Source organism: Calonectris borealis, chromosome 3 (genome assembly GCF_964195595.1).
Source record: "Calonectris borealis chromosome 3, bCalBor7.hap1.2, whole genome shotgun sequence".
In the NCBI taxonomy this organism is placed as follows: domain Eukaryota; kingdom Metazoa; phylum Chordata; class Aves; order Procellariiformes; family Procellariidae; genus Calonectris; species Calonectris borealis.
In genome coordinates, this window is record NC_134314.1 from 89,217,455 (window position 1) to 89,243,152 (window position 25,698).

The window sequence follows — 25,698 nt, forward strand, 5'->3', positions numbered from 1 at the left end:
TAAACAGCTGCTGGCTGGGCTGGGCAGGCCCTGTGCTGCAGTGGCATCAGGTCTCCCAAGGTCCAGCCTGGAGCTTTGCCTGAGAAGTCTGGTGGTCCTCAGAGTCTGCATGGGAGAGCCAGGCCTCTGACTTGCCTCGAAAAGTAAAATGTGAGAATTTCTAACCTCCTATGCTAGATCACAGGGCCAAATCAGCTTCAGCTGGCATGGCCAACTGTGTTCAGAGCAATGCTAGCCACCCAAGCCGAATGATTTTACTCACACAAATGTGCTCACAAGAAAGCCACACTGTATATGTTTGTGTCATATTGCAGCCTACATCTGGTTAAAATATCCTTCTCTTCCCAGATAAATGCTGTGGGAATTACCTGAGGCTTATTGCCTTTTTGATCCCCTTCAAAATTCAGGGCTTGTAAATTATTTTCTAGCCTGCCATGCATTGATTTTCTCTCCTTGGGGAAAAACAGAAAACCCCATGAAGCTGTGAGATATAGTTTATTGCTTTTTTATACATTTTGCCAGTTGCAGACCAAAAATATAAAGGAAAATGCAGGTTCTTCCATTTGAATGTAATCTCAAAGGTTATAACTGTCAAACTAGAATATAGTTCCAAGGTTTTGAAAAGGCCAGGTACCTCCAACAATGTTTTTTCTTTTAAGAAAATGCCAGCTATGGGCTTGGTTGGGTCAAGAACCGACAACCAGGCGAACCCCCGCCTGGCCTCCCTCACCTCAACCTTCCCAGTTGCCCTTACAGAACAGATACGGGGCTCTGGAACTTGAGGGCCAGACAAACGAGGACGCAGATGAAGGCTCATCCAGGGGGTTGCCCGAGGCGAGGCAGTCAGCCCCACAAATTACGACTGCCTCTGCTAAGAAAAAAAGGAGGTAATTGTCATAGGTGACTCCCTTCTGAGGGGGGCGGAGGGCCCAATTTGCCGGCCAGACCCATCCCACAGGGAAGTCTGCTGCCTCCCTGGGGCCCGGGTGAAGGACATTACTAGGAAGCTCCCTGGTCTGGTACAGGCCTCCGATCACTGCCCGCTACTGGTTATACAGGCTGGCAGTGAGGAGGCTGCGGAGAGACGTCCCGAAGGGATCAAAAGGGACTTCAGGGCACTGGGGCGACTGCTGGAAGGATCGGGAGCACAGGTAGTGTTTTCCTCGATCCCTTCAGTGGCAGGGAGGAATACTGAAGGGAACAGGAAAACTCATTGGATAAACACGTGGCTCAGGGGCTGGTGCCATCAGCAGAATTTTGGCTTCTTTGACCACGGGGAGGTTTACACGGCACCGGGCCTGCTGGCGACGGACGGAGTTCAGCTGGCTCACAGGGGGAAAAGGATTCTCGTGTATGAGTTGGCGGGGCTCATCGAGAGGGCTTTAAACTAGGTTCGAAGGGGGACGGGGATAAAACCAGGCTCACTAGAGAAGAGCCTAGGGGTGGCATGCCATTGTCGGGGGAGAAATCGGCAGCCCAGCTCAAGTGCCTCTACACCAATGCACGCAGCATGGGCGGCAAACAGGAGGAGCTGGAAGCCACTGTGCAGCGGGGTAGCTATGACTTAGTCGCCATCGGAAACATGGTGGGATGAGTCGCACGATTGGAGTGCTGCAATGGATGGCTATAAGCTCTTCAGAAGGGACAGGCGAGGAAGGAGAGGCGGTGGGGTAGCCCTGTATGTTAGGGAGTGCTTTGACTGTCTAGAGCTCGATGATAGTGATGATGAGGTCGAGTGCTTGTGGGTAAGGATGAGGAGGAAGGCCAACAAGGCAGATATCCTGCTGGGAGTCTGTTATAGACCACCTAGCCAGGATGAGGAGACAGACGAAATATTCTACCAGAGGTTCGCAGAAGTCTCACAGTCACTAGCCCTTGTTCTCGTGGGGGACTTCAACTTCCCGGACGTCTGCTGGAAATACCACACGGCAGAGAGGAAACAGTCGAGGAGGTTCCTGGAGTGTGTGGATAACTTCCTGACACAGCTGGTAAGCGAGCCCACTAGGGGAGGTGCCTCGCTTGACCTGCTGTTCACAAACAGAGAAGGACTGGTGGGAGATGTGGTGGTCGGAGGCCGGCTTGGGCTTAGCGACCATGAAATGATAGAATACTCAATACTTGGTGAAGTAAGGAGGGGGGCCAGCAAAACCGCTACCATGGACTTCCGGAGGGCGGACTTTGGCCTGCTCAGGACACTGGTCGAGAGGGTCCCTTGGTCCTCAAGGGCAAAGGGGTCCAGGAAGGCTGGACGTTCTTCAAGAAGGAAGTCTTAAAGGCGCAGGAGCGGGCTGTCCCCATGTGCCGTAAGAAGAACGGGCGGGGAAGACGACCGGCCTGGCTGAACGGGGAGCTCTGGCTGGGACTCAGGAAAAAAAGGAGAGTTTATCACCTTTGGAAGAAGGGGCAGGCAACTCAGGAAGAGTACAGGGTTCTCGTTAGGTCATGCAGAGAGGAAATTAGGCAAAAGCCCAGCTAGAACTCAACCTGGCCACTGTCGTGAGAGACAACAAAAAATGCTTTTACAAGTATATTAATGACAAAAGGAGAGCCAAGGAGAATCCCCATCCTCTATTGGATGCGGGAGGGGAACGTTGCCACCAAGGACGAGGATAAGGCTGAGGTACTCAACGCCTTCTTTGCCTCAGTCTTTAATAGTCAGAGCAGTTATCCTCAGGGTACTCAGCCCCCTAAGCTGGAAGGCAGGGACGGCGAGCAGGACAAACCCCCCATAATCGAAGAGGAAGAAGGTTAACTGGGGAGGTCCCGGACGACTGGAGGCTTGCCAATGTGACGCCCATCTACAAGAAGGGCCGGAAGGAGGATCCGGGGAACTACAGGCCTGTCAGCCTGACCTCGGTGCCGGGGAAGGTTATGGAGCGGTTCGTTTTGAGGGCGCTCACGAGCCATGTCCGGGACAACCAGGGGATCAGGCCCAGCCAGCACAGGTTCATGGAAGGCAGGTCCTGCTTGACCAACCTGATCTCCTTCTATGACCAGGTGACCCGCCTAGTGGATGAGGGAAAGGCAGTGGATGTGGTCTACCTGGACTTCAGTAAAGCCTTTGACACTGTCTCCCACGGCATTCTCCTAGAGAAGCTGGCGGCTCACGACTTAGACAGGTACACTTTTCGCTGGGTAAAAAACTGGCTGGACGGCCAAGCCCAGAGAGTTGTGGTGAACGGAGTTAAATCCAGTTGGCGGCCGGTCACGAGCCGTGTTCCCCAGGGCTCAGTTTTGGGGCCGGTCCTGTTCAATATCTTTATCAATGATCTGGACGAGGGGATCGAGTGCTCCCTCAGTAAGTTTGCAGATGACACCAAGTTGGGCGGGAATGTTGATCTGCTGGAGGGTAGGAAGGCTCTGCAGAGGGACCTGGACAGGCTGGATCCATGGGCCGAGGCCAATTGTATGAGGTTTAACAAGGCCAAGTGCCGGGTCCTGCACTTGAGTCACAACAACCCCATGCAACGCTACAGGCTTGGGGAAGAGTGGCTGGAAAGCTGCCCAGAGGAAAAGGACCTGGGTGTGCTGGTTGACAGCCGGCTGAACATGAGCTGGCAGTGTGCCCAGGTGGCCAAGAAGGCCAATAGCATCCTGGCCTGTATCAGAAATAGTGTGGCCAGCAGGAGCAGGGAGGTGATCGTGCCCCTGTACTCGGCACTGGTGAGGCCGCACCTCGAATCCTGTGTTCAGTTTTGGGCCCCTCGCTACAAGGACATGGAGGTGCTGGAGCGTGTCCAGAGAAGGGCAACGAAGCTGGTGAAGGGCCTGGAGCACAAGCCTTATGAGGAGCAGCTGAGGGAACTGGGACTCTTTAGTCTGGAGAAGAGGAGGCTGAGGGGAGACGTCATTGCGCTCTACAACTACCTGAAAGGAGGTTGTAGCGAGGTGGGTGTTGGTCTTTTCTCCCAAGTAACTAGCGATAGGACGAGAGGAAATGGCCTCAAGTTGCACCAAGGGAGGTTTAGACTGGATGTTAGGAGAAATTTCTTTACTGAAAGAGTGGTCAGGCCTTGGAACAGGCTGCCCAGGGAAGTGGTTGAGTCACCGTCCCTGGAAGTATTTAAAAGACGTGTAGATGAGGCACTTAGGGACATGGTGTAGTGGCATGGCGGTGTTGGGTTGACGGTTGGATTCGATGATCTTAGAGGTCTTTTCCAACCTTAATGATTCTATGATTCTAAGAAGTGGTTTATATTACACCTATCAGCTTTGTAAAAGGAACAGCAAATGCTGGAGAAGCATTTAGTGGCAAGAGCGGTAATGGCTCTGTCAGTTAACTTAGAAAATAGTTTTTAGGAAATGTATTTTCACCCGAGGTGAGTCAATGAGACCAGATGTATGACCAGAGTGGGTGGAGCCACTGCCTATATGTAAGATTGGACTACTGAGCTTGACAACAGGAGTAAATTTTTCAGTATGTTTGGCCAACATTTGTATTTTCAGTTGTTGCACGTAGTACAAGATTTTGCTTAAAATAATTTTATAGTGAAGCTATGATATACAGAAGATCTTGATTCAGCATGACAACATAAAAGTATTAGTGACAGACAGTGTGGAAGCTGAAATCATTGAATCCTCTCAAATCATTGAAATGTTTCTAGGAAAAGGAAACATTGATGCTTTTTGCTTTGGTTTTGACCAACACATTTTGATTATGTTTTCTATGAAAAAGAAAGCAGACTCTTAAAAGAGAGGGCCAGGTTATGTACTGCATTCGGTAGGCTTGAGGGAAGGACAAGGACAAGGAGGTGGTACAGAAGCTTCTGAGTCGTAATTCTCTGGTAGGTCAATTAAAATCTCCTAATGTTTTTCTTTTATTAAAAACTAATCTATCTGGAACTGCTTTGCACTTGCCATAGTCTAAAAGAATACACACTGGCAGTGCACACATGACCACCTGACATATGGCAACTTCATGCCCAGCAGTAATTTGTTCATGTGTCTGAGACATCTGATACAAATACAAGGTACTTGCATACTGAAATGAGTCTATATATATATATATTCAGTCTTTTTTCCCTGACTCCTTGGGATAAAAGAATGTAATTACTTTTGTAAGTTCAGTGTTGGGTAATATATACTGATACCAGTGTAATGGAGCTAAAGCTTCTTAAAACTTAGGAGGATTTAGAATTATTGGTCTTGACTGCCACACTTCAGCAAGGTAAGAACAGCTACTGTCAGCACAGACTACTTTTATGCCTGTCTTAAGTCACAATTTGACTGCCAAAGCAAACAACATGAAAGTAGCCTCATGAGTTGTTATATCCATCTCTCCTTTGAAACAGTGCTCCAGCTGACCTGCTCCGTTTAAAGTGCTCGTTCTACAAAAGGGAATCGGTGGGACAGCATGATTAATATTAACATTATCCCTGGGCAGTGCAGAACGCACAGGTGTTGGGACAAAACAGCTGCAACAAAGGCCAAATGTTGAATTGTCTCTCAAAATAAAACATTTTGCAAAACAAAAATACTGAATGTTTCTGTTCCAGAAAAGTTTAGCTTTTTAATCAAAGTCTATACAAACGTCAGCATTCTTATCTAAGAATACTGTAGTATTAAAACCAGTTTTCATTGTTTTCCCTGCTTAGTGGTTAATGCAGTTGTAGTTGGTATGATTGTCTCCATCTCATTGCAAACAGCAATATTTTCATTGGTCACCGTTTGTTCGGTTTTTAGACTGGCTTATGTTTTAAGAGGTGATAAAAATTTAAACCAGCTAGTGCAAGGCTTCTTACACCTTAGCAACTTCACTTCAGCATTTAATACTAATTAACTTAACAGTGGCTGCTTACATCCAAACATTGCACAAGTATTCATTTTCTAATTAGAGCCTTATGAATGACAAACAATTCTGTGTGAACCATTTGGTGGCTGAACTTAATTTTAGAACAGAAGCTGCCATATAGCTCATTGATTTAATTGGAGGTTTTGGAGCTTTCTTGCAGGCTGAATTGTTTCAACAGATGAGATAGTAACAGAGGCCTGATTGCAACCTTACTTAATGCAGACTGTGTAAATTTGGAGCAACTTTGTGAAGTCAGTGGCGTTAAACTAGTAATAATGAGTGAAGAACCAGAATTATAAAACTGTTGGGATCAGAGAGGTCAAAACTGAGACCCTGCATAAATAGTAACCTGATAAATACCTTTATTTATTCTCGACTGCTTCTGTTGATGAGTTTGGTGTTGTTTTAGCTTACTCTTGTAATTTCTCTCACAGAGCTGCTCAGAAATTGAACCTGTCTTCCAAAAAGAAGAAGCACAGGCCTTCTGCATCATCTGTTCCTGAATCTCCTCTCTTCTCTACCAGCTTCAGCAGTATCCTGCAGACTTCCCCACCGCCTGCACCACCATGTTTGTTGAGAGCAGTCAGCAAAGTGAAAGACACCCCCGGTTTGGGCAAGGTAGGCCTTGCGAGTGTCACTAAAACACTTGTTTTCTTTCAGAGAAGATTTTATCCTTGTGCAAAGGAAATTGGAAGACCATGTCCTTTCTTGGTTGGCTTTACTGCAATTGGTCCATGGACATGTCTACAAAGGCCTAACAACATAAGTTACTTAATGCAAGTGAACTTCTAATGAAGTTGACTTAAACACAGCCAGACCTAATTGTGCAGCAGTCATACATTTCAAGGCCCAGTTACACTAAACACACCTGCATTGGGACCACAGTGCTACTAGGCAGTGATAATGTCCATTCTGCTAGGGTTTCTGGAGCAGTTCGTCTCTGGCTGCGTTTAATCTGTGTAGCAGTTGCTTGCTGTGGCATATTCTGGGTTCCTGATCCCTTTGCTGTCCAGACTGGTGTCTTGGTTGGACACACTGTAATTTGCTTCTGGCTCATGTTTCCTGGCTTTCTTCCAGTACAGTCAGGACAAGGCTGGGCCATGTACCTGAACGAAACCCATGCTGATAGTAATGAATTGCTCCTTTTTCCTTCTGTCATGTTATTTCCTCCCATTCTCCATAATCATACCCTCTTAAAATGCTGTTTAGATATAAAAATCTAAAAATACTTATAATAGAAAATGGCTGAGGCGATGGAGAAGGTGGCTATATAGTTTGCTGTTGCTTTGTTGTTTGTCTGAGTGGCGCTTCCTTTTTCCCTGTCACAAATGGAGAGCCTGGCATATTACATCTGGGAATACACACATGCAGTTATTGAGGACAGCAGTTTGCTTTAATCAAGGTGGTTTCTTATGCAAGCATCTGTGTGCGTGGCTTTTCCATATGCATTGAATACTGAGCAGTGACAATGAATTCGGCGAAAATCTTTGTGTTTAGAAGAGGAATTGTAATGTATGATCTAGGAGTGCTGAGGATAGGATGGACTTCCGAATTTTCATTGTGGATTTTGGATACTCAGTTTCTTATATTGTGCATTTCCGATGTTTTTTTTTTTTCAAAGAACAATGGTATTACTTTCATGGATGGTTTAATGCCTGTTTGAAAAGCGATTCCCTCCACATAGGGCTTTCTTCCTTTTCTCTGGCCTGGTAGGTGGGAAGAAATGTACAGATCTGTCATGATCTTATAAAAGTTAGTAATGATGACTGACTTTATTGGAAGGAGGAGTAAGCTTGAACCTGTTCATTGTTTTAAGAAGCTGCTATGGAAAATATTTACAATAGAAGCCATCCTCAAGATTCGTACTCTTCTGTGTTTGGGACAGGTTATATCTGAATAAAAATAAAAAATCCATTGAGGAATAATGAAGGCTGTGTTCATGAAAACAAGGGACTAATTTCCCTTGTTGAACTGTGTATGCACTTTTCCTGACTATTGGTTTTCACCCTTCCCAACAAAAGGATCTACACACACACAGATACAAACATAGCTCTGTCAAAACACTGCAAGCTTGATCTGAACCTTTCTTACTCCTCTAATCTTTTGTTTCCAGTGGACAGGGCCTGGGAAACAGTTTTGCAATGTGCCCAGGCAGACCTATGATTTGCTTCTTCATCAACACCACGTACCCGAACAGGCTCCAGGCTTTCCAGCTGTGTAAGACTGAAATTTTACAGTCCAGCCAATGAAGGAGGATATTTCTTTTCAGTTTACACTTACCATCCCATTGCTATCAGAGTATATGAGAAATACCTAAGAGGTTTTTAAAAATGTTTTAACACTTGCTTCTCCAAAGTAGTAAACCAAATTAGGTTAGTTCATATAGTCAAAATAGAGAAAATTCTTTCTTTTCCACATTTCCATTAGCAAAAATATGTCTAACCTGCAGTTTCTGGAATTCAGTTTAATTTTTCACCTCTTTAGTTTCTTCTAGGAGTCACCCTATAATTATGACCTAAAGCTCATATACTTTAATCAAAGTTTCCCATTAGTTTACCTCTGTAGCACAATTTTCATTTTAATATGTCAGAAATGGGTGCGAGGCATAATAAGTAAATAACTGCAGGATAACAATGTAATTTATCTGTCAGACTGGGAAAACTGCAGATGATGTAATGGAATTGCCAGCTTGTTTGCTTTTAATTTTTATTGTTATTTATATATGTTCTGTTCAGTTTAGTTGGCGTATGTTTTGATAGGAGCATGCTAAAAACTACGTTACTTTTCTCAGCATTTTCTCTCATATAGTGTTTTCTGTAAGGGTATAAATTTGTAAAATGTAGACCCATTTGGAGGAAGCGGCTTCAGGGAAGCTAAGTTATTTTCAGTCACTTAGGGTTTTTTCTGGCTTGTGTTTAAATAGCATTTTACCAGCAATCCCAGCATGATAAAACTCTGCTTCACTTTGGGTTTGCGTAGGCTGGGCGATTTCTAACATGACAGTTTGTTACTGGAAAGTCTGGTTCACCAGAACTGGAAGGCTGGCCATTGCCAAGGACTCTGGATTTCCGAGACCCCTGGGAACAGCTGCACACAGATTGCCCTGGGAAGGGCTTCCTGGAAGGCAGGCTCTTCGCTATAGGGCTGGGAGCCCCGGCACAGAAGCTGGATGGCTTGGTGTCAGCTTGAGAGCTGTCAGTTTGCCAGCGTAGGTGGGTACCAGGATGCTATGGGATAGGAAGTCAGATACTTCAAGGCTTAGACTTTGAGGTTAAATTTTATTTCACAGTTTTCTGAAATGAACTTGCCACCAAACAGTTGTCATTTTATATTTTCACTTCTACTAGAAATTTCAAAGACTCTACTTCTCATTGCAAAATTGATGGCAATGATTTATTTAAAATTGTAGAGTTTCTCAGCTGTCATGTGCAAGCATATAATTTTTGTGTGTGTGAGTTAAACTATGAGGATTTGCCTATCAGCAACATATTTAAAAGTTAATTAGCAGCTCAGTTAGTATGGATATGGGTACAACTGAAGAGTCTAAACTGACAAAGAGAAGAGAATTGGAGTATATATTCAAGTTGCATGCTTCACACCTTTTCTTACAAAAGGCCTTGCAAATCAAACTGTACCAGCCTGGAATTTGGAAGAAGTATTATTTGAAAGCTAAAGTTCAGCTTCACAGAAGGAGGAACATGATATTAATAATGAAATGCTGGGACTACATAATCACCATTTTATGTCGATGTTAGATACACCATTGACCCTAGCAGAAATACAGCAGTGTCAAAGTGAAATAAAGTGGTAAAGGATCAGATTCTTTGCTGCACTCATTTCTGAAAAGCTTTCCCTGAAGTACAATAAAAGGTTTGTGACCATGTTACAAATATATTAGCAGTGGTGCAGGTCATAACATACACATACACGTGTGCTTTGGGTTTGCATTTGCTGGCAGAGGGAGCTGATCCTGGATGGTAGTGTGGTATTCCCACAGTTGTTTCCTGAGAGCAGAGAATTTTCTTTTGTGCTGAGTGACAGTCCTGCTCCATAAACTGCCATAGCTTGAGCATCACTTTTCCTTCTCTCTCGGCTGTCTTTGAATCATCGTATTCTGAGAGTGGCAGATTGCTTTCGCTGGGTTTACACACAGAGTGCCACTGTCCTGGATGACTCCATGTGCAGTTTCCCCAAGTCCCGTTGTTTTCTGGAACATACTCCTTAGGTCTGTTTTGTCCTTTCTGACAATAAGCCAAGAAACATAGCAAAAAGGCTTTCCATGCAGAAATAATGACTTATTCCATGACTGCACTCAGATTAACTAGTGTAAGGGCATTCTAGTAAGGTTGGCTTAGACTTGCTCCCCAATCTGCTTCTCTCCTTCTTCCCCCCTCCTCCATTTTCTGTCAAACAAAATCAAAACTAAACCAAGACTTCTGATGAAAATCCAAAATGTTCTTTCTGTGAAAGATGTTGTTTTGCTGAATCCCACATTACCCCTGAAAAACAGCTTGTATGAAAAATTTTCTGCTGGCTTTAATAAATAGGTTGTTTTCAGGTTGCACAGGGTTTAGGATGAATGGATGTGGTCTCCATGCTTTCTTTCATTTATTATTTTTCTGTGTGTAGTCTTATAAAACTCTGTCACTGAGAGGTATTTGTTATGTTTGGGCAGAGATTAGTTTACTTTTCCTTATATATTTTTTTTTGTTTGAATTGTTGTTTGTTGGTACTTACTAATCTGAAAATAAGATAGCAATGTTTGTGCTTTAAAGTGATCCTTATGCAAAAGGTTTCTACCAGGGAGAAAGAAGTCACCATTAAACCTTCTTCGGGAAGTCATTTCAACCTATTAGCAAAATGGACTGTAATTTGTGATACTGTGTTTACTTTTTATTTTTCTGTAGCACTCCTGCTTGCAGAGCCCAGCCCCATTTTGCTAAATAATGTATAAATTCAGATCAAAAAAACCTGTTTCTATCCCAAAGCACTTATGATCTTAGTGTAGGGAGGAAGACCAGACAGACAGAGAGACGGGAAGCAAGAAGAAACAATGAGGTATTATCGGTCATCTTGATAGCAGTGTCCACAACCCATCAGCAGTCTAATATTAGATACCCCTTGTCAAGCTTTGGTAGGTGTTGTAGAAGAGGAGATTATTAAAATCTTTGAAGGGGGAGTAATAGGTTACACTGCAGATGCTTCTGAGGAGCCCTTTCCAAGTGTGTAGGGCAGGGTAGGAAGCAGCACAGAGGGGGGTTTTGAGAGTCTAGTGAGTGAGGGAGAGATGCGGGAGCCAGTCTCCTGGCAGGGGCTGAGTGCGGAGCCTGGCTGGAAAGGGCCGTGAATGGGAGCCGAGCCATGGCCGAATGCCAGGAATGTCCACAATATGCTGGTAGGAGACTGGCGGTGTGAGAGACACTCCTGAGTCATACACCTTTCTCCTAAGGATCTGTGTCACATACTAAAGAAGCTTCAGTTAAAAATAATTTTTCAGTGCCTGGCTGTAAGAATTTAATCTTCCATTAAAGCACAATATTTGATTGAAATAAACCTAAAATCTACGATTCACTTTACGTTAGTCTGCAGCTTACCTTTTCCTCACATTGATTTGCATAAAACTCTATCTGGAAGCATCAGAAAGATTTTGTCTGACCTGAAAGTGCCTTCGCCAAAACAGTGGAGAATTTTCAGAGGCAGTCAGCTGTGTCATTCCTTCGACTTTTTGTGAATGTCACTAGGAGCTGGTACCCACTTCCTCGAGCCCCACTGAGGGTTACCACCGTAAAGGCTAGCTGGTGAATATCTCGTTTGGTGAAGGAGAACACATTTGTGTGGGGACAAGTATGATACTCCTTGCCTCTTTGGAGGCAGGTGGTCCACAAAGGCAGAATACCACTGATGATTAACAGGCAGTGTCTTATGTCTTTGGCCTAAAAAAGGCAGTGGTAGTATGATTGTAAAAAATCAAAAGATGGTCTTATGTCATACCATCCCACTTTGTATATTGATCATATAACTTGCAGCTATGCTTTTGATCCAAGTGGCAGTGCTTTGCAGATTTTTTCCAGATAGGGAAAGAGATTATGAAGGGAATGGATCAGGTATTGTTAGTGCAATTCAGTTCCTTTACAAGGAAGTACAAAATCTTGAATGCCAACAGGGAGAAGCAACCAAAGGCAATTTTCCTTCTTACTCCACCAGGTCCTTTCAGCTAGGACTTCAATGTCTCTTTCCTTCCTCGGTTTAAGGGCATTTCTTTGTCCTACAGTACCAACGTTTGTTCAAATTCTTCTCCCTGTTGTTCTTCCTGCCCCTGCTTCTCCACTTGTGCTGTTTCTTGTTTATATGTACCCCTGCCAAAAATAACAGTGAAGAAAGCCCTGCTGCCCAGGCAGTTCATGTTTCTAGTAGCTTCAGAACTGTCTTCTGGGGGGGACAGAAGTGTATGCCAATGCTTTGTGTTTGTGAACTGCTAGTATTTCAGCTATCCACTGCCTTAAAATAGTTCATTGGACTTTTCACTAAGTAGGGCAACAATTATTGCACTGGCCTTGACATGCTTTAATCCAAGCTACAACAGCACAATACGTGTGTTAATAATGAGTAAGTATTCTATTGGCTATAGCCTGTATGAATCATGATTTGAGTAGTCTTTGTCAAAAGATGTTTTCAATAGCTGTGTCAACTCTTAGTGCAGTGGAAAGTAAAGAGAGATTCTTAGACTTATGTGATTTGCAAAGTTGATTTGAAGGGAACAAAATTGATGCACGTCTTGATTAAGCCCAAAAGATATGGGAAACCTCCTTTTTTACTATCAGAGTTTGCATTTTGACTAGCTGATTGGTGGATGTGAGGATTTTTTTGGCAACATTATGGTATACATTAAGCAGGTGTTTATGAAAATCTGTGTTAAGGTCAACAAAAAGCCAAACACAACTTGCAAAATATGGTCTGTCTGTCACTTCACTGCCATCCCCTTGAAGGTTTTTCAGAGAGAATCAAAGAGGTTCTCTTTCCTTTGTAAAGCAGAGGTTCTCTCTCCTTCATCACTCAGGTATATAGGAGGAAAAAGTTAACGGTTAGATGACAAATGTGATTTTAAACCCTTTATCACAGAAAACAGTTTCTGAGGTGAAAGCTGGTTTTGCCCAAAGTTACCATGGTTACTGAAATGGGAAAAAAAAAGGACGATCCCTTGAGGCATTTAAAGGAGACGTATGTGTTCATCTTTGTTGTCAACATGATTGTTGTACAAATTAAATAGTTCCACTTGGAATGAAATCCAGGTGGCCTTTTGCCCTCCAGATAGTTGCTGAGAACTGGGATTTTCCTCACCAAATGTACTGTTTGGACCTGGCAGAGGCTTTCATGCTCTTTGGCTAGATTCCTGCTAGGCGGGCTTTTCTGGGAGGAGTTTTAATACCTTAAGCGGCTTTAAGAAAAAGGTGAAATTAATAGAAGTTGGAAGAATTGCTATAAACAATAATCTTTTACCTCCCTCCATCATATCTTCTATGCACACTTAGTTTGTCTTTCTCTAAAGTAAAGCTTATCCTGAATGTGGAAGTACCAATCCAGGCATGCCAGAAGTCAGTCAGATTACATTTTGGTTGGCTGTGATGTTTAAAGAAAGACGTATTTTAAAGAAATTCCTATGCAGTCATGTTTCCACAATTTAGAGAATGGCAATAATTGCTGTTCCTTCTTTTTGTGAAGTGCAGAAGCTGCTACTTCACGGGAGCTAGAAGCACATATCAACCAAGCCTGCTAAGGGAAAACCTGGCTCATTGCCTAAGCTTTACACCATGCAAGAGAGAATTCCTGCATGGAGAAGCAGGGCTGCATTTCTGCCATATAATCTAGCCAGCCCCTTTAGGAGGGGAAGATTAGGTCTCACCCCTACCTATTAATGAGCCAGTTTAAAGGCAGTGGGTCTATTTTGGCCCACCTGCAAGCCGTTAAAAGCTTAGGAAGTGGCTCCACAGTTCGTGATATGCTGTCATTCCTGATAATGGGATTCCTAAGGTCAGTTGGCAAGGAGCAGACCCCAGCGAGAGGAGCTCATGGCAAGTGTCTCCTGGAGCACTGCAGATGCAGGCAGCTAAATGGAAGTGGACACCAAGGAATAGGCTTACATCTGAAATGGGGAAATTGAAGGCAGAATACTGTTGGCTGTCCTTACATCTGACTCCACAAAATGGAGCAGTTCTGCTGTGTGGCATTAGGAGTGCACCACCAATCTGGGCACCATGTGGTCAAGCATGATACTAAGGTATCGTTCTCTTCTGTTAATTCCTTCGCCTCTGCTGATTTTCCATAAAATAAAGCCATCTTTCAAACTAGTGGACATCTCCCTTTTCATTGGGGGGGTGAAAACAGAACACAGAAAGTGAGGTTTTTCTAGAGAGTAACTTACAGTCCTTAAATGAAACCCTTGGCTTTGGGAAAAAAGCATCTCTTTTCATATGTCATAGAGGAAGACTTGTACCCTAATCTGAGCACCAGCTAATGGTGATAGCAAATACGGGTAAGAGACTGTTGCTCAGTAAATGACTTTTTTGCCTCGAATACAAAAAATGGTGTCCTCCCCTTAGTGACATCTTCCTATGTGTATTCAGAAACTGATGAGAGAGCTTGTGAGCACGAGAGGTGGATGGAGGAGATCGCCAGGTGGAATTGAACTGGACAAAATATCAAAAAGGCTGTACCTCATTTTGATAACATTTCTTATTTCTGTGTTAGAAGAATCAATCCTTTCTGTGATTCTTTTATAGTACATTTCACCCAGGGAAAGAGCTGTAAAGCCTAGTTTTGTATTGTTTACCTTGGTCTGTTTTGATGAATTTTCCTGTAAACATTGAGAATCAAAAGAAAATTAGCTTGCTCAAATCACTTCAGGCTGGTGCCACTAGGTTTTCTACGTTCCTAAGTGACTTTATTTATACAGCACCCTCTGCATTGTCATAGATGCATGATTTTATGCCCAGCAATCTATAAATTTTAAGTTAGTTGACTGTATTCTTGATTGAAGTCACTTAGTGGCGTGAACGACCATCATTTGTAGACATCTAGTTGGCTATGAGCCTTATACACAAGGCCCACATGGGTCAATTAATTTGACTGTTTCAATGTTGTCAACCTAATGAAGCTACAGAAATCTTTAGTAAGTATGCTTTAAACATATTCTTGTGTTGTTGAAATAGTATGACAGTTCAGTGGCCACATTTTAAAATCTCTTAAACATTGAAGATTATGGAATTTGAATGAAAATGACTGTATTTTTCTAGAATATAAACACTCATTGTTTTTAACACTTTGATTTCCTCAAAGTTTTTCTGAGCTATTGTATTTTTATTTCCTTTGCTTTTCAATTTAGGTTGTACTGCTAGTTGATATTTTGGGGCATTATGATAGTTCTAATTAATCACTTCCACTTCATTTCTAAGACTTTCAGTAGTACTTTTTGAAATGTCCCCTTCTTCCCTGCCCTCTTCCCCACGCCTCTCACCCCATTAAATTCATTTTTAAATCCATGAAGAAAAGGTTAATATAAATCAGGACAGTCAAGATGAAAGAAACTGAAAATTACAAGGGTATTTCTCAGACAATGCTGAGGAAGGAATTTAAATCCTGAATACTTTGCTAGACCTGGGATCATAGTAAGTTTTCTGAGATCTTATACAAATTGCAGGCACTGTACTTTAAGCACTCAGCTGCAGGCCTTGTTACAGGTTTCTTTTTCTTTAAAACTTCCTAAGGCTCTTCTCCTCCCAGCCTTTTCCTTTTGTGTTTGACTGCTCTCAGCATGTGTCTGAGAGCAGTGCTCAGTGGTGCAGGCGGCATGGTGGCACTTCAGGAGGCTCCACCGTAGCACTGCTGTAACATCATGGGCTAATGATTCGGCTGAGCCTCTTGATTCAGCTGCAAGGTTATTCTGCTTTCCGTTATCCTAAATGTCTGGGCTTTACCACATTTCTCTAGTACAACATTAACTTAAATAGATAACCACCTCAGCTGAGGAAGAGCCTAGAGTGAACTGTATTTTAATACTGAGAATACCATTAGATGTATCTCTTCTCATTCACCATCTCCCCCTTTTTTGCCTTTTCCTATGGGAATCAAACCCATTTCTGGGAATATCTCTTTGGAGACATTTATCATTTTTTTGTGCTTCTTTTATGAGAAGCCTGTCCCTCCATGCTCCAAGTAATTATCTCCCTATCTTTTTCCTCACTGTCTAGTGCCACCATTATTGCACTGCCTTAGGCTGCAATTCATGTTGCCAGCTTAAGTGGACTGATCACTATCCTTCTGATCTAGGCTGGTCATATGAATTCCTCCCATGGAAGAATGGAGAAAAGTGCTACCTATATTAGGATGGGCTGACTTGCCTACCAGATGTTCCTTTCTTTTTCAGTTGATTACAGAGGCAACCTAGAGAGCTACCTTAGAATGAGATATCTGTGTTTTGGCTGGCTCAAGTAAGCTCAAATGAATCTCTCCCTGAGTAGGAACACAGTCTCTTCTTGTGTTCTGCTCTGAACCTTTAACTTTAATAGAAAACTAGCTACTGGAAGATATAGTAACAAGATGCTTGCAGAAAGTTCTAGATACTTGCATTTCTCCTCCAGTTGGAAGTCTGCATCCTCTGCTTTCCAGTCTAAGAGACACAGAGGCTCACTATAGCAGACCTGCATGCAACTGAGCAGGTTGCATAAAGCAACCAGACCTTCAAGTAAAAGGACCAAGCAGGCTTTTGCACATTTGGCCTTATGCAAACCAAAGGAAATTTGAACTGATCTTTATTGATTTAAGGACCGGAGACGTTCAGCTGTACTTTTGCCAGAATGGATCTGTAAAGCTGGTCACAACATGCACACTCATTAGATTAGAGCCTCTGGCCCTCAGATGCCTAGATTTTCATTGCTCTGTAATGTGACCTGTGAATCGCTTCCAGTGAGGACTCCTTCCCAAAAGAGTAGGCAGTGTGGCTTGGGGTTTCGAAACATTTAATTAGTGGATCTGGATTCCTGATACCAAATGCCATTTCATTTTCCAAATGTAAATAGACTTTTTCTTCTATATTGTTGCTAAAGTGATGAGCAGTTAAAAGATCTTTCATTGGATAGTGAGATATGAAATGCCAGGTGTGAAAAGCAATACTTTAATGTTCCAATTGTTATTTATGAAAGAATCTTTCTATATAGTAAAGGTGAAAACAAAGTTTGAAGTAATTGACCTGTTTGATCTTAAAAAAACAGGAGTTAGGTTAATACATTTTTAAGGCCTGTGACCTTCAAAACCCCTCCTATAGCACTCAGAAGTGAGAAATGGAGTGGGTCCACCTAGATGGGTAGGTATATGTGTAATTCACACTATACATACGGTATGTACATTTGTATCTAGAAACATATACAGGTGCATATATATAGGTGTATAAATGTATTCATCTTCCTCTCTTCACCAGTACTGTGGGAATATATAGGAAAAAGCTATATATGGAGTTTCTGAGCAAGTTATCTGAAAAAATTGGAAGGCTAACTAGCTATAGGCTTGCTTTTATTTATAAACTGGCAGTTCTGGTTTTTTTTAAGAGAGCACTCAACATTCCCTTAAGACATTCCCAGTAACCTCTCATGGATTCTAATCAAGAATAATATCCTTATTCTTGCTTAGCTCAGTCCTCTACATTACATGTTTTTTTTTCTCTTATGAGGTGACTGAAGATGCTCATACAAATAGCAGCATTTTACATTAAATTCTCTAGGTATCTGTGAGGCTCTATTGCATTTCTGTAGATCCCAGTTGCTCTCATCCATATTAATTGCTGCTGGATTTTTCCACAGATCTGCTCAATTTACAATGTTTGTACTGAAGGGGAGGCGCTTAGTTAGAAAAAGATGTGGTGTCAAAATGTGGTGTGTATTAAAATGCCAGGAGGAAAGCTGTACAATAACCTTTACAGCATCACGTACTCCATTACAGAAACATAGATGTGGGAAAACTTAAAAACTGTTGATCCTTTGTTCCCTGCCCCCTTTTCCCACAGAAAATATGACATATGTATTTCAAACTGTGTAGTGTGAGCATAATTATCTTTGCTTTAATATCTTGCCCCCTTCTTTTCACCATTCAGTATTGCTGGAGGTTTATCCAAATACAAGTCTTGATTTGCAATATAAATCTGTTCTTGACTAGCTCGGCCACAGCACCTGAGCCCATATTCTGGAAGCAGCGTGGCTAGAAAAGCTGCCCTCCCTTCCCCACGCACCCCCCAAGAAAATACCTTAAACATTGCATTTTTGTCAGCGATGAGGAGCAGCGCTAAGGTATGTGCTGGCGTGAGATCTGACAAAGGCACCGGGATGCATATCGCCTGGCCACACAGAAGGGGAAGGCATGCACCCTGATTGATAACAGCGTGTGCAGATGTGATAAACACAAGGAGGCCCAGGCTGCTTTTGGGAAATGGAATAGCAATGCAGAGGAGGAAACGGGATTCCCTCAGGGCCTCGTACTCCGTGAGCGGTGGGAATCATGAATCTCCTCAGATGGGAGGGAGTTATTCATCATAAAGACTATTATGCCGTGCAAGGCATTGCTGAAACAGAACACCACCAAGCTATTTCCTATCTTATCAGGGTGTATTAATAATAGAAGTACAAATTAAAAATAACTGGATGGGCAGATAAGCAGAGTTCTTGAGATTAAGGGGATCGGGAATTGCTTCAAACAGTTAATTGCAGAGCAGCACGTAGGGGGAAATTTGCCTTTGCTGTTTTGCCTTTATTATTTTCTTATTCTTCATCTTATTTCTGTGAGCGTTACTTCTAGGGCTTTTACGTAGACACTAATAGGCATAATATTTCCTCAAGATTTCAGACTGTTCTTTTTTATCTCCAAAGAAATGAAGTATCTTTTGCTGATCCATCTAATTCAGTAGGGACTAATAATGCTGAATAAAAAGAGTATTCTGGTTATTACCCTTCCTCGACATAAACCTCTTATCATTTTCTCCTCCCACTCCCAGCCCACAATATAAAGGCAGACAAGACATTAAAAGTGTCAAATATTCAGGCTTCAGGACGAATTGATGCAGACTCTTCCCTGGAGGTTTGTAAGCTCCTTCTGGATTGCAGTGGCATGAAAACCCCAGCGTCCATGAGTCTCTTGAGGTGTAATAGCTGGGCTGGGCAAAGAGAAACATGAGTGGCTGGTTCTCTGGCACTCAATAATTGTGCTCCCCTCAGTCCTCTCTTGCACAGCCTATGTCTGTCAGTCACTGACCTGGCAGGGTTTTACCTGATCTGGGGCCTCTGCATGGTTCTTTTAAATAGAATTAAAATAATGACTCAGAACTACTCTTTGGTCCCCTGCTGGGTATCAAAATGTGCCTCACTTAGGGCATGAGACTGCTGTCGCTTTGATTTCAAGTTCTATTTGCTAAGCAGTTTTCAGGATGCTCAAACTCTGCTCTCAATGAAATAGGTATTGGAGCTAGTGCAATGTGCAGCCATTTCACACAGCTCCATCCAAGCCACACTGGCCCACTGAGAGATAAGACTATCAAGGGAAGCCCATTTGACTGAACGCCCAATACACTATTGGAGCAGAAACTTAGCAAAGAACTGCAGCACAACTATTACTCCACTGTTTTTCTGGAAAGCGACATCATTTGTGAAACTAGCAATATGGGAGCTCAGTGTCAAAGACTGTAAATCATATGTCATCCTGCTTTTAACATGGTTTTAGTAGTCCAAAAAGCTTTTGCATGTAATATTGTTATTACTGAAGAAGTCAATCTACTGTGCAGAATAGTTCATCACAGTTGGTTGCTACAGGAATATTCTCCATGATTTGTCAGATTAAAAGGGTGCAGAAAGCTGTTGCTTAAATATTGCTTTCTTCAGTTACAGGAGATAGGAAAGTAAGTCATTTGGAGGGGAGGGGATGAGAGAGAACTTGGGGGGCAGGGTTGGGGGCAAGGACAAAAGGATGTATTATCTGCACACTGATGCTGAGCTTTCTGTGCATGCCATTAGTATTGCAAGTGTTCAGCACAGTTTGATGGTTAACTTCTGAAATAGTACATCGTTGGCTGGTCACTCTTCATCATTCAGGTTGTACTTCCACTAATGTAAATGATGTAGATTAGAGCTGCAGGGATGAACATAGCAGTAGGTGAATTCACCAGTTTCGTGCTTGAGGTGAAGCAATGAACATAGGTAAACTATATTGGCCAAATGAGAAGTGGGCCATTTACCTTTGCTTACTCTTGACAAAAGCAGTGTGTGGGACATTTTCATCTCGTGAACTAGATGACTGAAACACTCTGAGTACAGGAATTCATGTGGATGGTGAAACTTTCAGGATTCATAGGCATTTTTCAGAAACTGACAACAAACTGAGTATCCATGATACTCCTATCCATGATACTCATTACCCATGATAATAGCTGCTGTCATGCTATTAAAGCTTATCAGTCCAAATCCAGATTCTCTTGCTTTTGTTTCCTTCCCGGAAATGATTCACAAATGTTTTCCATCTACCTATCCATGTCTCTGACATGCATCTTATTGCCTCTAACTGCCATTGATCTCTTTTGTTTATCTCGGTTTTGCTGTTGCACCTCCATTAGCTGGGATGGTCTTCTCACCATCACTGCATGCTCAGCTGGCCTCTCTCCTGAACCTGCGATAATTCTACCTGTGCCTGTTCCAGTCTGAGCACTGCATCTTAAATGTCAATGTTTCTTCTCATTCAGGAAGGCTTTTTTTTTTCCCTGATGTGATTTACATATGCATCAGTAAATGGCTTGCTTTTTTGTTGCATCTAAAGGGAGGAAAAGGGGAAAAAGGAAAGACATGCAATCAGTTACCGAAAACTAGAGTAAAAGTATAAAAATTGAAAGTGCTCTTCTCTCCCTTCATTAAATTCTCGGCCAATAATCACAAAACAACGATTAATGAGATAATCCTTGTTTTAAGTCAGTGTTGGCACCCACCATCTCTCAAGGCTAGACTGTGGTGTTTTGGTCAGGGGACTAAACAGATCTGCAAAAAGTACCACAGAGGCAGGCTATTAATATTTTCTTAGAGATTTTCCAGTTACTGTCTAGACAGAAAATATACAAGGTGGGTGCCTGCCCTGAATTTATTTTTTTTCCCCTCACTTTTTCAAGGAAGGTTTGTAAGAGCTGAAAACACCTGATAGGCTATGAGAGTTTTCATAGGAAGCCTTGCATCTCAGTGGGTTTTTTGTGATTTTCTGGGGTTTTTTGTGTGTTACACAATGATTTATATCAATCTGTCTTTCCTACAGAGTAGTCCCTCATGTTTCAACTCTTTTTTTCCTTTATATTTCAGTTCTTTTACTACTGTGAGATAGAAGAGCATTCACCAAATTCTCTGGCTCCCTTGGAAATCTTTTAAAAATACACTACTAAGTAAACATGTCCATTACTTAGTCCAGGATCAAATGACCTGACAAGACAGATAAGGCAAAGTTGTGGTAACATGCTTTCTCTCTCCCTTGTTCCCGAGACCTTAATCCTACAGCACTGCTGCCCACCCGTATCCCTTGTTCATCTCCTTGGAGGAGTGTTAGCATCTTCCTCATAACTGGCAGAGACAAAATGCACACAGCCTTACATTGCAACGTGCTTACTTGTTTTGAAGTAAATGATTCAAGTCCAAATTTGTAATGGTTGTTCAAAGTCCAGCTGATAAGAAACTCAAACTGTGAATAGTTAAAGGCTGGTAATTGATTTTGATACCTTCTGGAGACTGACCTTTCATACCTCATAACGAGCCATGCTTTAGCAAATTGTGGAAATACAACAAATAACTAAGATCTGAATCAGAAGCTGAATTGAGTATTCGTCATGTAAATGTTACCATCCGAAGTGAACTTCTGTAGGCCTAGATATCGAAACAGACTTATGAATGGAACGCAAAAGGATGTAAGGCTCTGTAAGAATGACTGCTTTCTGAAACAATATGAACCAAATTCAGCTACAGCTCTCACAAGCAGAAGGCAAATGCTGAATTAAAATGGTTGTTTCATGAACACTGTGTTCCTGCTGCTGGGATTTTAAGAACAGAAAGATAAATTGTACAATTTTTGCCTGGCCGTGCAAGCCTAGGGGGATGTTCGCAGATCTGCTGCCCTTGTACCCACCCAGTAATACCACACATAACATCAACACATGCGGTAACTGGAGTTCAAGGATTATTTAGGACACCGGTCACCCCACAGTGGGCAGGGGGCCCTCCAGAAACTGCCTTTTCGTGTGTGAGGATGTGCAGGAATTCTGTTCTTTGGATCCCCAGAGAGATGTTATGCTGGAGAAATCAATTTTTCAGAGAGACCATGGAAGCCTGTTTCATTTTAATAGTTTGTATTATATCCCAAAATGGAAGCAGAATGGAAAACTCTCTTAAAAGGAGAGTTTTAGGACCTGGTATTTTCAAAATCCAGGCAGCTAGACATTCAGAGCAGTGGAGGGAAGGCTGTTGGTGGTCTCTCAGTGAATAGACAAATAGATCAGGAAAACCAGTATGTGAATTAGCAGTCTTGACCGAAAGCCCAAGATTAAACAGGCACAGACACTAAACAATTCTCTTGCCCCTTGAAATGGCCGTAGTCAAATAGAGCTGAGGTATGTTAATAGGTAAACCGATCTGGATACAGTTTATGCAGTACCTGGTCTGTTTAGAGAAAGATTTTGGCCTCCAAAATGGTCAACATGGCATCTTCCGTAGTTTTTAATTCACTTCATTAAAAAAAAAAAAATTACAAAAATGAATCTCGATTTATGCACGTTGGGCAGGCTGCAATCATGCCTTCAGTTCACATCCCAGTCTGTGCATGCAGAAGTCAAACAAAAACACCTCTGTCATGCAGTGGTGCCTTTTAATTTACAGATAGCTGCCAGAGACTACATCAAGTTCAAGAGTATAGGGGAGGAGGAGGAAGGATGAGGAGGATTATGGACTGGGAAGAAGAGCTTCATATTGAGTAAGACGTTAATTTGCATTTGCTGATATTTAGTTGAGCTTGAAAGTAAAGGCTGTTGCAACCCCATAGTATAAAAATGCTTTTGCTTGTGCTTTTTCCCCCTGTTAAGAAGCCAATTTGTCTGTGTTTTGCTGATCTTAGAGATAAGACAGATAGGGAAAGAAGTGAACCTGCCTTTCAATTCAGACTGAAAGAAACCCCAGTGTTACTCCTAGCTCCATCAAGACATGCCTTTGTCATCATGGTTCAGTTCTGGTCCCTTTGAAGAATTTCTGTTGTAGGTGTTAAAAATGTCATAAAAGAATGAAGGAAGGAAAGTAAGAAAGAACTGGAAATTCTTAGACCTTGCCTGGCTCAGAACTTTGCCTTCACAGAAAGTACACAAGGTGGTAGATAAATCATTATTGCAGATTAAGCAATTATTTTATGTTGTTGTTTAAATTGCTTTATTTTATCAGTTATGTTCATCAGACCCTTATATTTGTGGATCTGTAAGGATGTCTCCTGCAATTCATGGGTTTTCTTTCCTTTGAATTACTAGGGAGCACAAGCAGATGAGACACTACTAAAAAACTTAACTGATAATAGAAGGTGGTGTAATTTAGTACAAATCAGATGCAGAATACAGTTCAGAAATTAAAGCAGTGTATTGTGATTATGAAGATTTCCTTGGAAAGAATTCTTATTTTTCTTTTGACCGTGTGGATTTTTTTCCTCTTTAAAAATAATTGTGGTTAATTCAGCTGATGAGGTGCAGAGGGAATACAGACTAGGTGAAGGAAACTGACAGGAGCAGTACCAAAAGTCCAAATGGAGATGCACGATGACTAGTGTGCTGTGCTCATCTTCTTTCTTTTGTTGTTGTTTTCAGCTGCTCCATATCACAAATACCCAGTATTTTTTTTGTTTGGTCATAGAGAGGTTACAAGGATGCTTCTGATGTATTTGCATTGATTCTGCTTTAAGCCACTGAATATTGTTCTCAGAGGACATTCATTGCTATGTGCTTCTGACAGACAAAGAGAAATAATTTCCAACTGAGAAATTAGGTGCTTCTGAGGACTAGCCTTTTAGAATAGTGTCTGCAGTCAGAAAGGCTAATCGTCCAAATGATAGACATGCATGGTTGACTTTCCTCTTTATGCAGCCTTGATTGAGACACGATGATCATGCTGCTGGCCTTTGCGGTGGATAATTTTGTTAGAACAATGTCCTCCGGGAAAGGCTTTTATACAGCGGGCATGACAAGTGTGGCAAATTGCTTACAAACCCCAGACCTAGAGGCTTCTCTTTCTGGAAGCTGCCAGCCCACAGTACAGCAGTGCTACAAAGCTGGAATTCAATAGCTGTTTCTGCTGCTGTTAAAAGTGTCACTTTTTTCTTAAACTCTTTGCTTATTTTCTCACAAGGCTTGTTTTCACAGGACCAACAGGTTTGGGAGGCCCAGAGTACATGAAAACAGAACCAAATGTTCACAGTGAGGACTGCTTGTTGTTATACCAATAACAAGAGAAGCGATCACCTCCTAATGAAGTGAAATAGGGCACTATCTTCTTTCCATTCCATTTCTGATACAGAAATTTTGTCTGTGGCAACTGCAGCCTCTGTGCCCTCTAGTTTTCTTGCTTTTATCTTTCCTATTTCTGTTGTTAACCGACAGCAGCTGCCAAAAACATTATATACCATTGCATTTCTTACGTACTTTATAGTAGCTGCAGCACAAGTATATAATTTGTGATGTGCTGGTCTTCTGATCTGTGTATCTTCTGATATGTTTCGTGGTGGTGAGGGCTCTTGTTCTAATTGCTTATAGTCTCAGAAGCAGAAATGGTCTCTGCGGTGAAATGAAGAAGCAGGGCATCATTACCACAATGGGTGACAGATCTGAAAGGATTTATAATCTAATTTCAATTCATTAATGACTGTGATATTTAACTCTTCCAGCCTGCCCTTTTACTAGCTGTGTCTAGTTTTCTGGACTGCAATAGCACTCTTACTCTGCAGAATACAGCCCCTGACTACAGCTTGCCCCTCATTGCCTTATGTCTTTGCTTCCAGGAATATGTTCCATCCACGTCGTCTTCCTTAGTGCCACTTTTTCACTCTCTCACGTTCATCGCGGGGCTGCCTTCCATGTTGTCTCCCTTTTTTGGAATCTGTCTTTTCCTGTTACACCAGTCTGTGCCTTCATTCCCATCCAGCTTCCCCCAGCTGTCCTGCTGAACTTACTCTGTTACAAAAGGGGAGGAAGATGCCTGAGCCGCAGCAGAAGACAGTGATTGAGTAGATCAGGGCAGAGCTCTGTGAGAGCAGCTCTGCTGATCGGTGCTTATTTACATCTGCTAAAGATCTGGTGCCTAAAATCTTAGGAACTTGCACCTAATTCATCATGTCTTATTTTCTTTATAGATAGGGAAAGTAGACAAGTACTCTGGTTACGTGAAAAGAGGCATACAAAAGAACTGTAATTGGTCCAGATGCCATTACTGCAATATCAAATGTCTGTATTAGCTGATATTTGAGATATTGCTTGCTAGAAACAGCATTTTAACGGACTTATCAGAGACAGAAGCTTCACATTCTCTTCCCTCCTGCTCAGCTAATGCTGCTGCTCACTCTGTGTGGGCCAGAGTGGGGCTACCAGCTCGCCCTTACCCTCCTTTCCTGATTTCTCTCTGCTGCCTTCTAATGTGAGGATCTGCTACTATTTCTCCCATAATGCTTTTTATTTCTGCTGATGCCATGATCTTTACTGTACCTTTAGGAAGTATTTATACATTTTGAATTACATTTTACTCCCACACTGGTTTCTCTTTTCATAAACAAGCCTTATAAAAATCTCTGCTTTGGGCAGTTACATATAAATTTGATCCTTTTGTTTTGTT

At 42.3% G+C, this 25,698-nt stretch overlaps 1 protein-coding gene across 1 annotated transcript in view; it reads left to right on the forward strand.

Moving 5' to 3' along the window:
- Positions 1-25,698, forward strand: part of KIF26B (kinesin family member 26B) — a 304,053-nt gene that overhangs the window by 190,389 nt on the left and 87,966 nt on the right. The window contains exon 5 of the mRNA XM_075146579.1: positions 6,226-6,409. Coding sequence (XP_075002680.1) covers positions 6,226-6,409 — 184 coding nt within the window. The remainder of the gene's footprint in view (positions 1-6,225; positions 6,410-25,698) is intronic.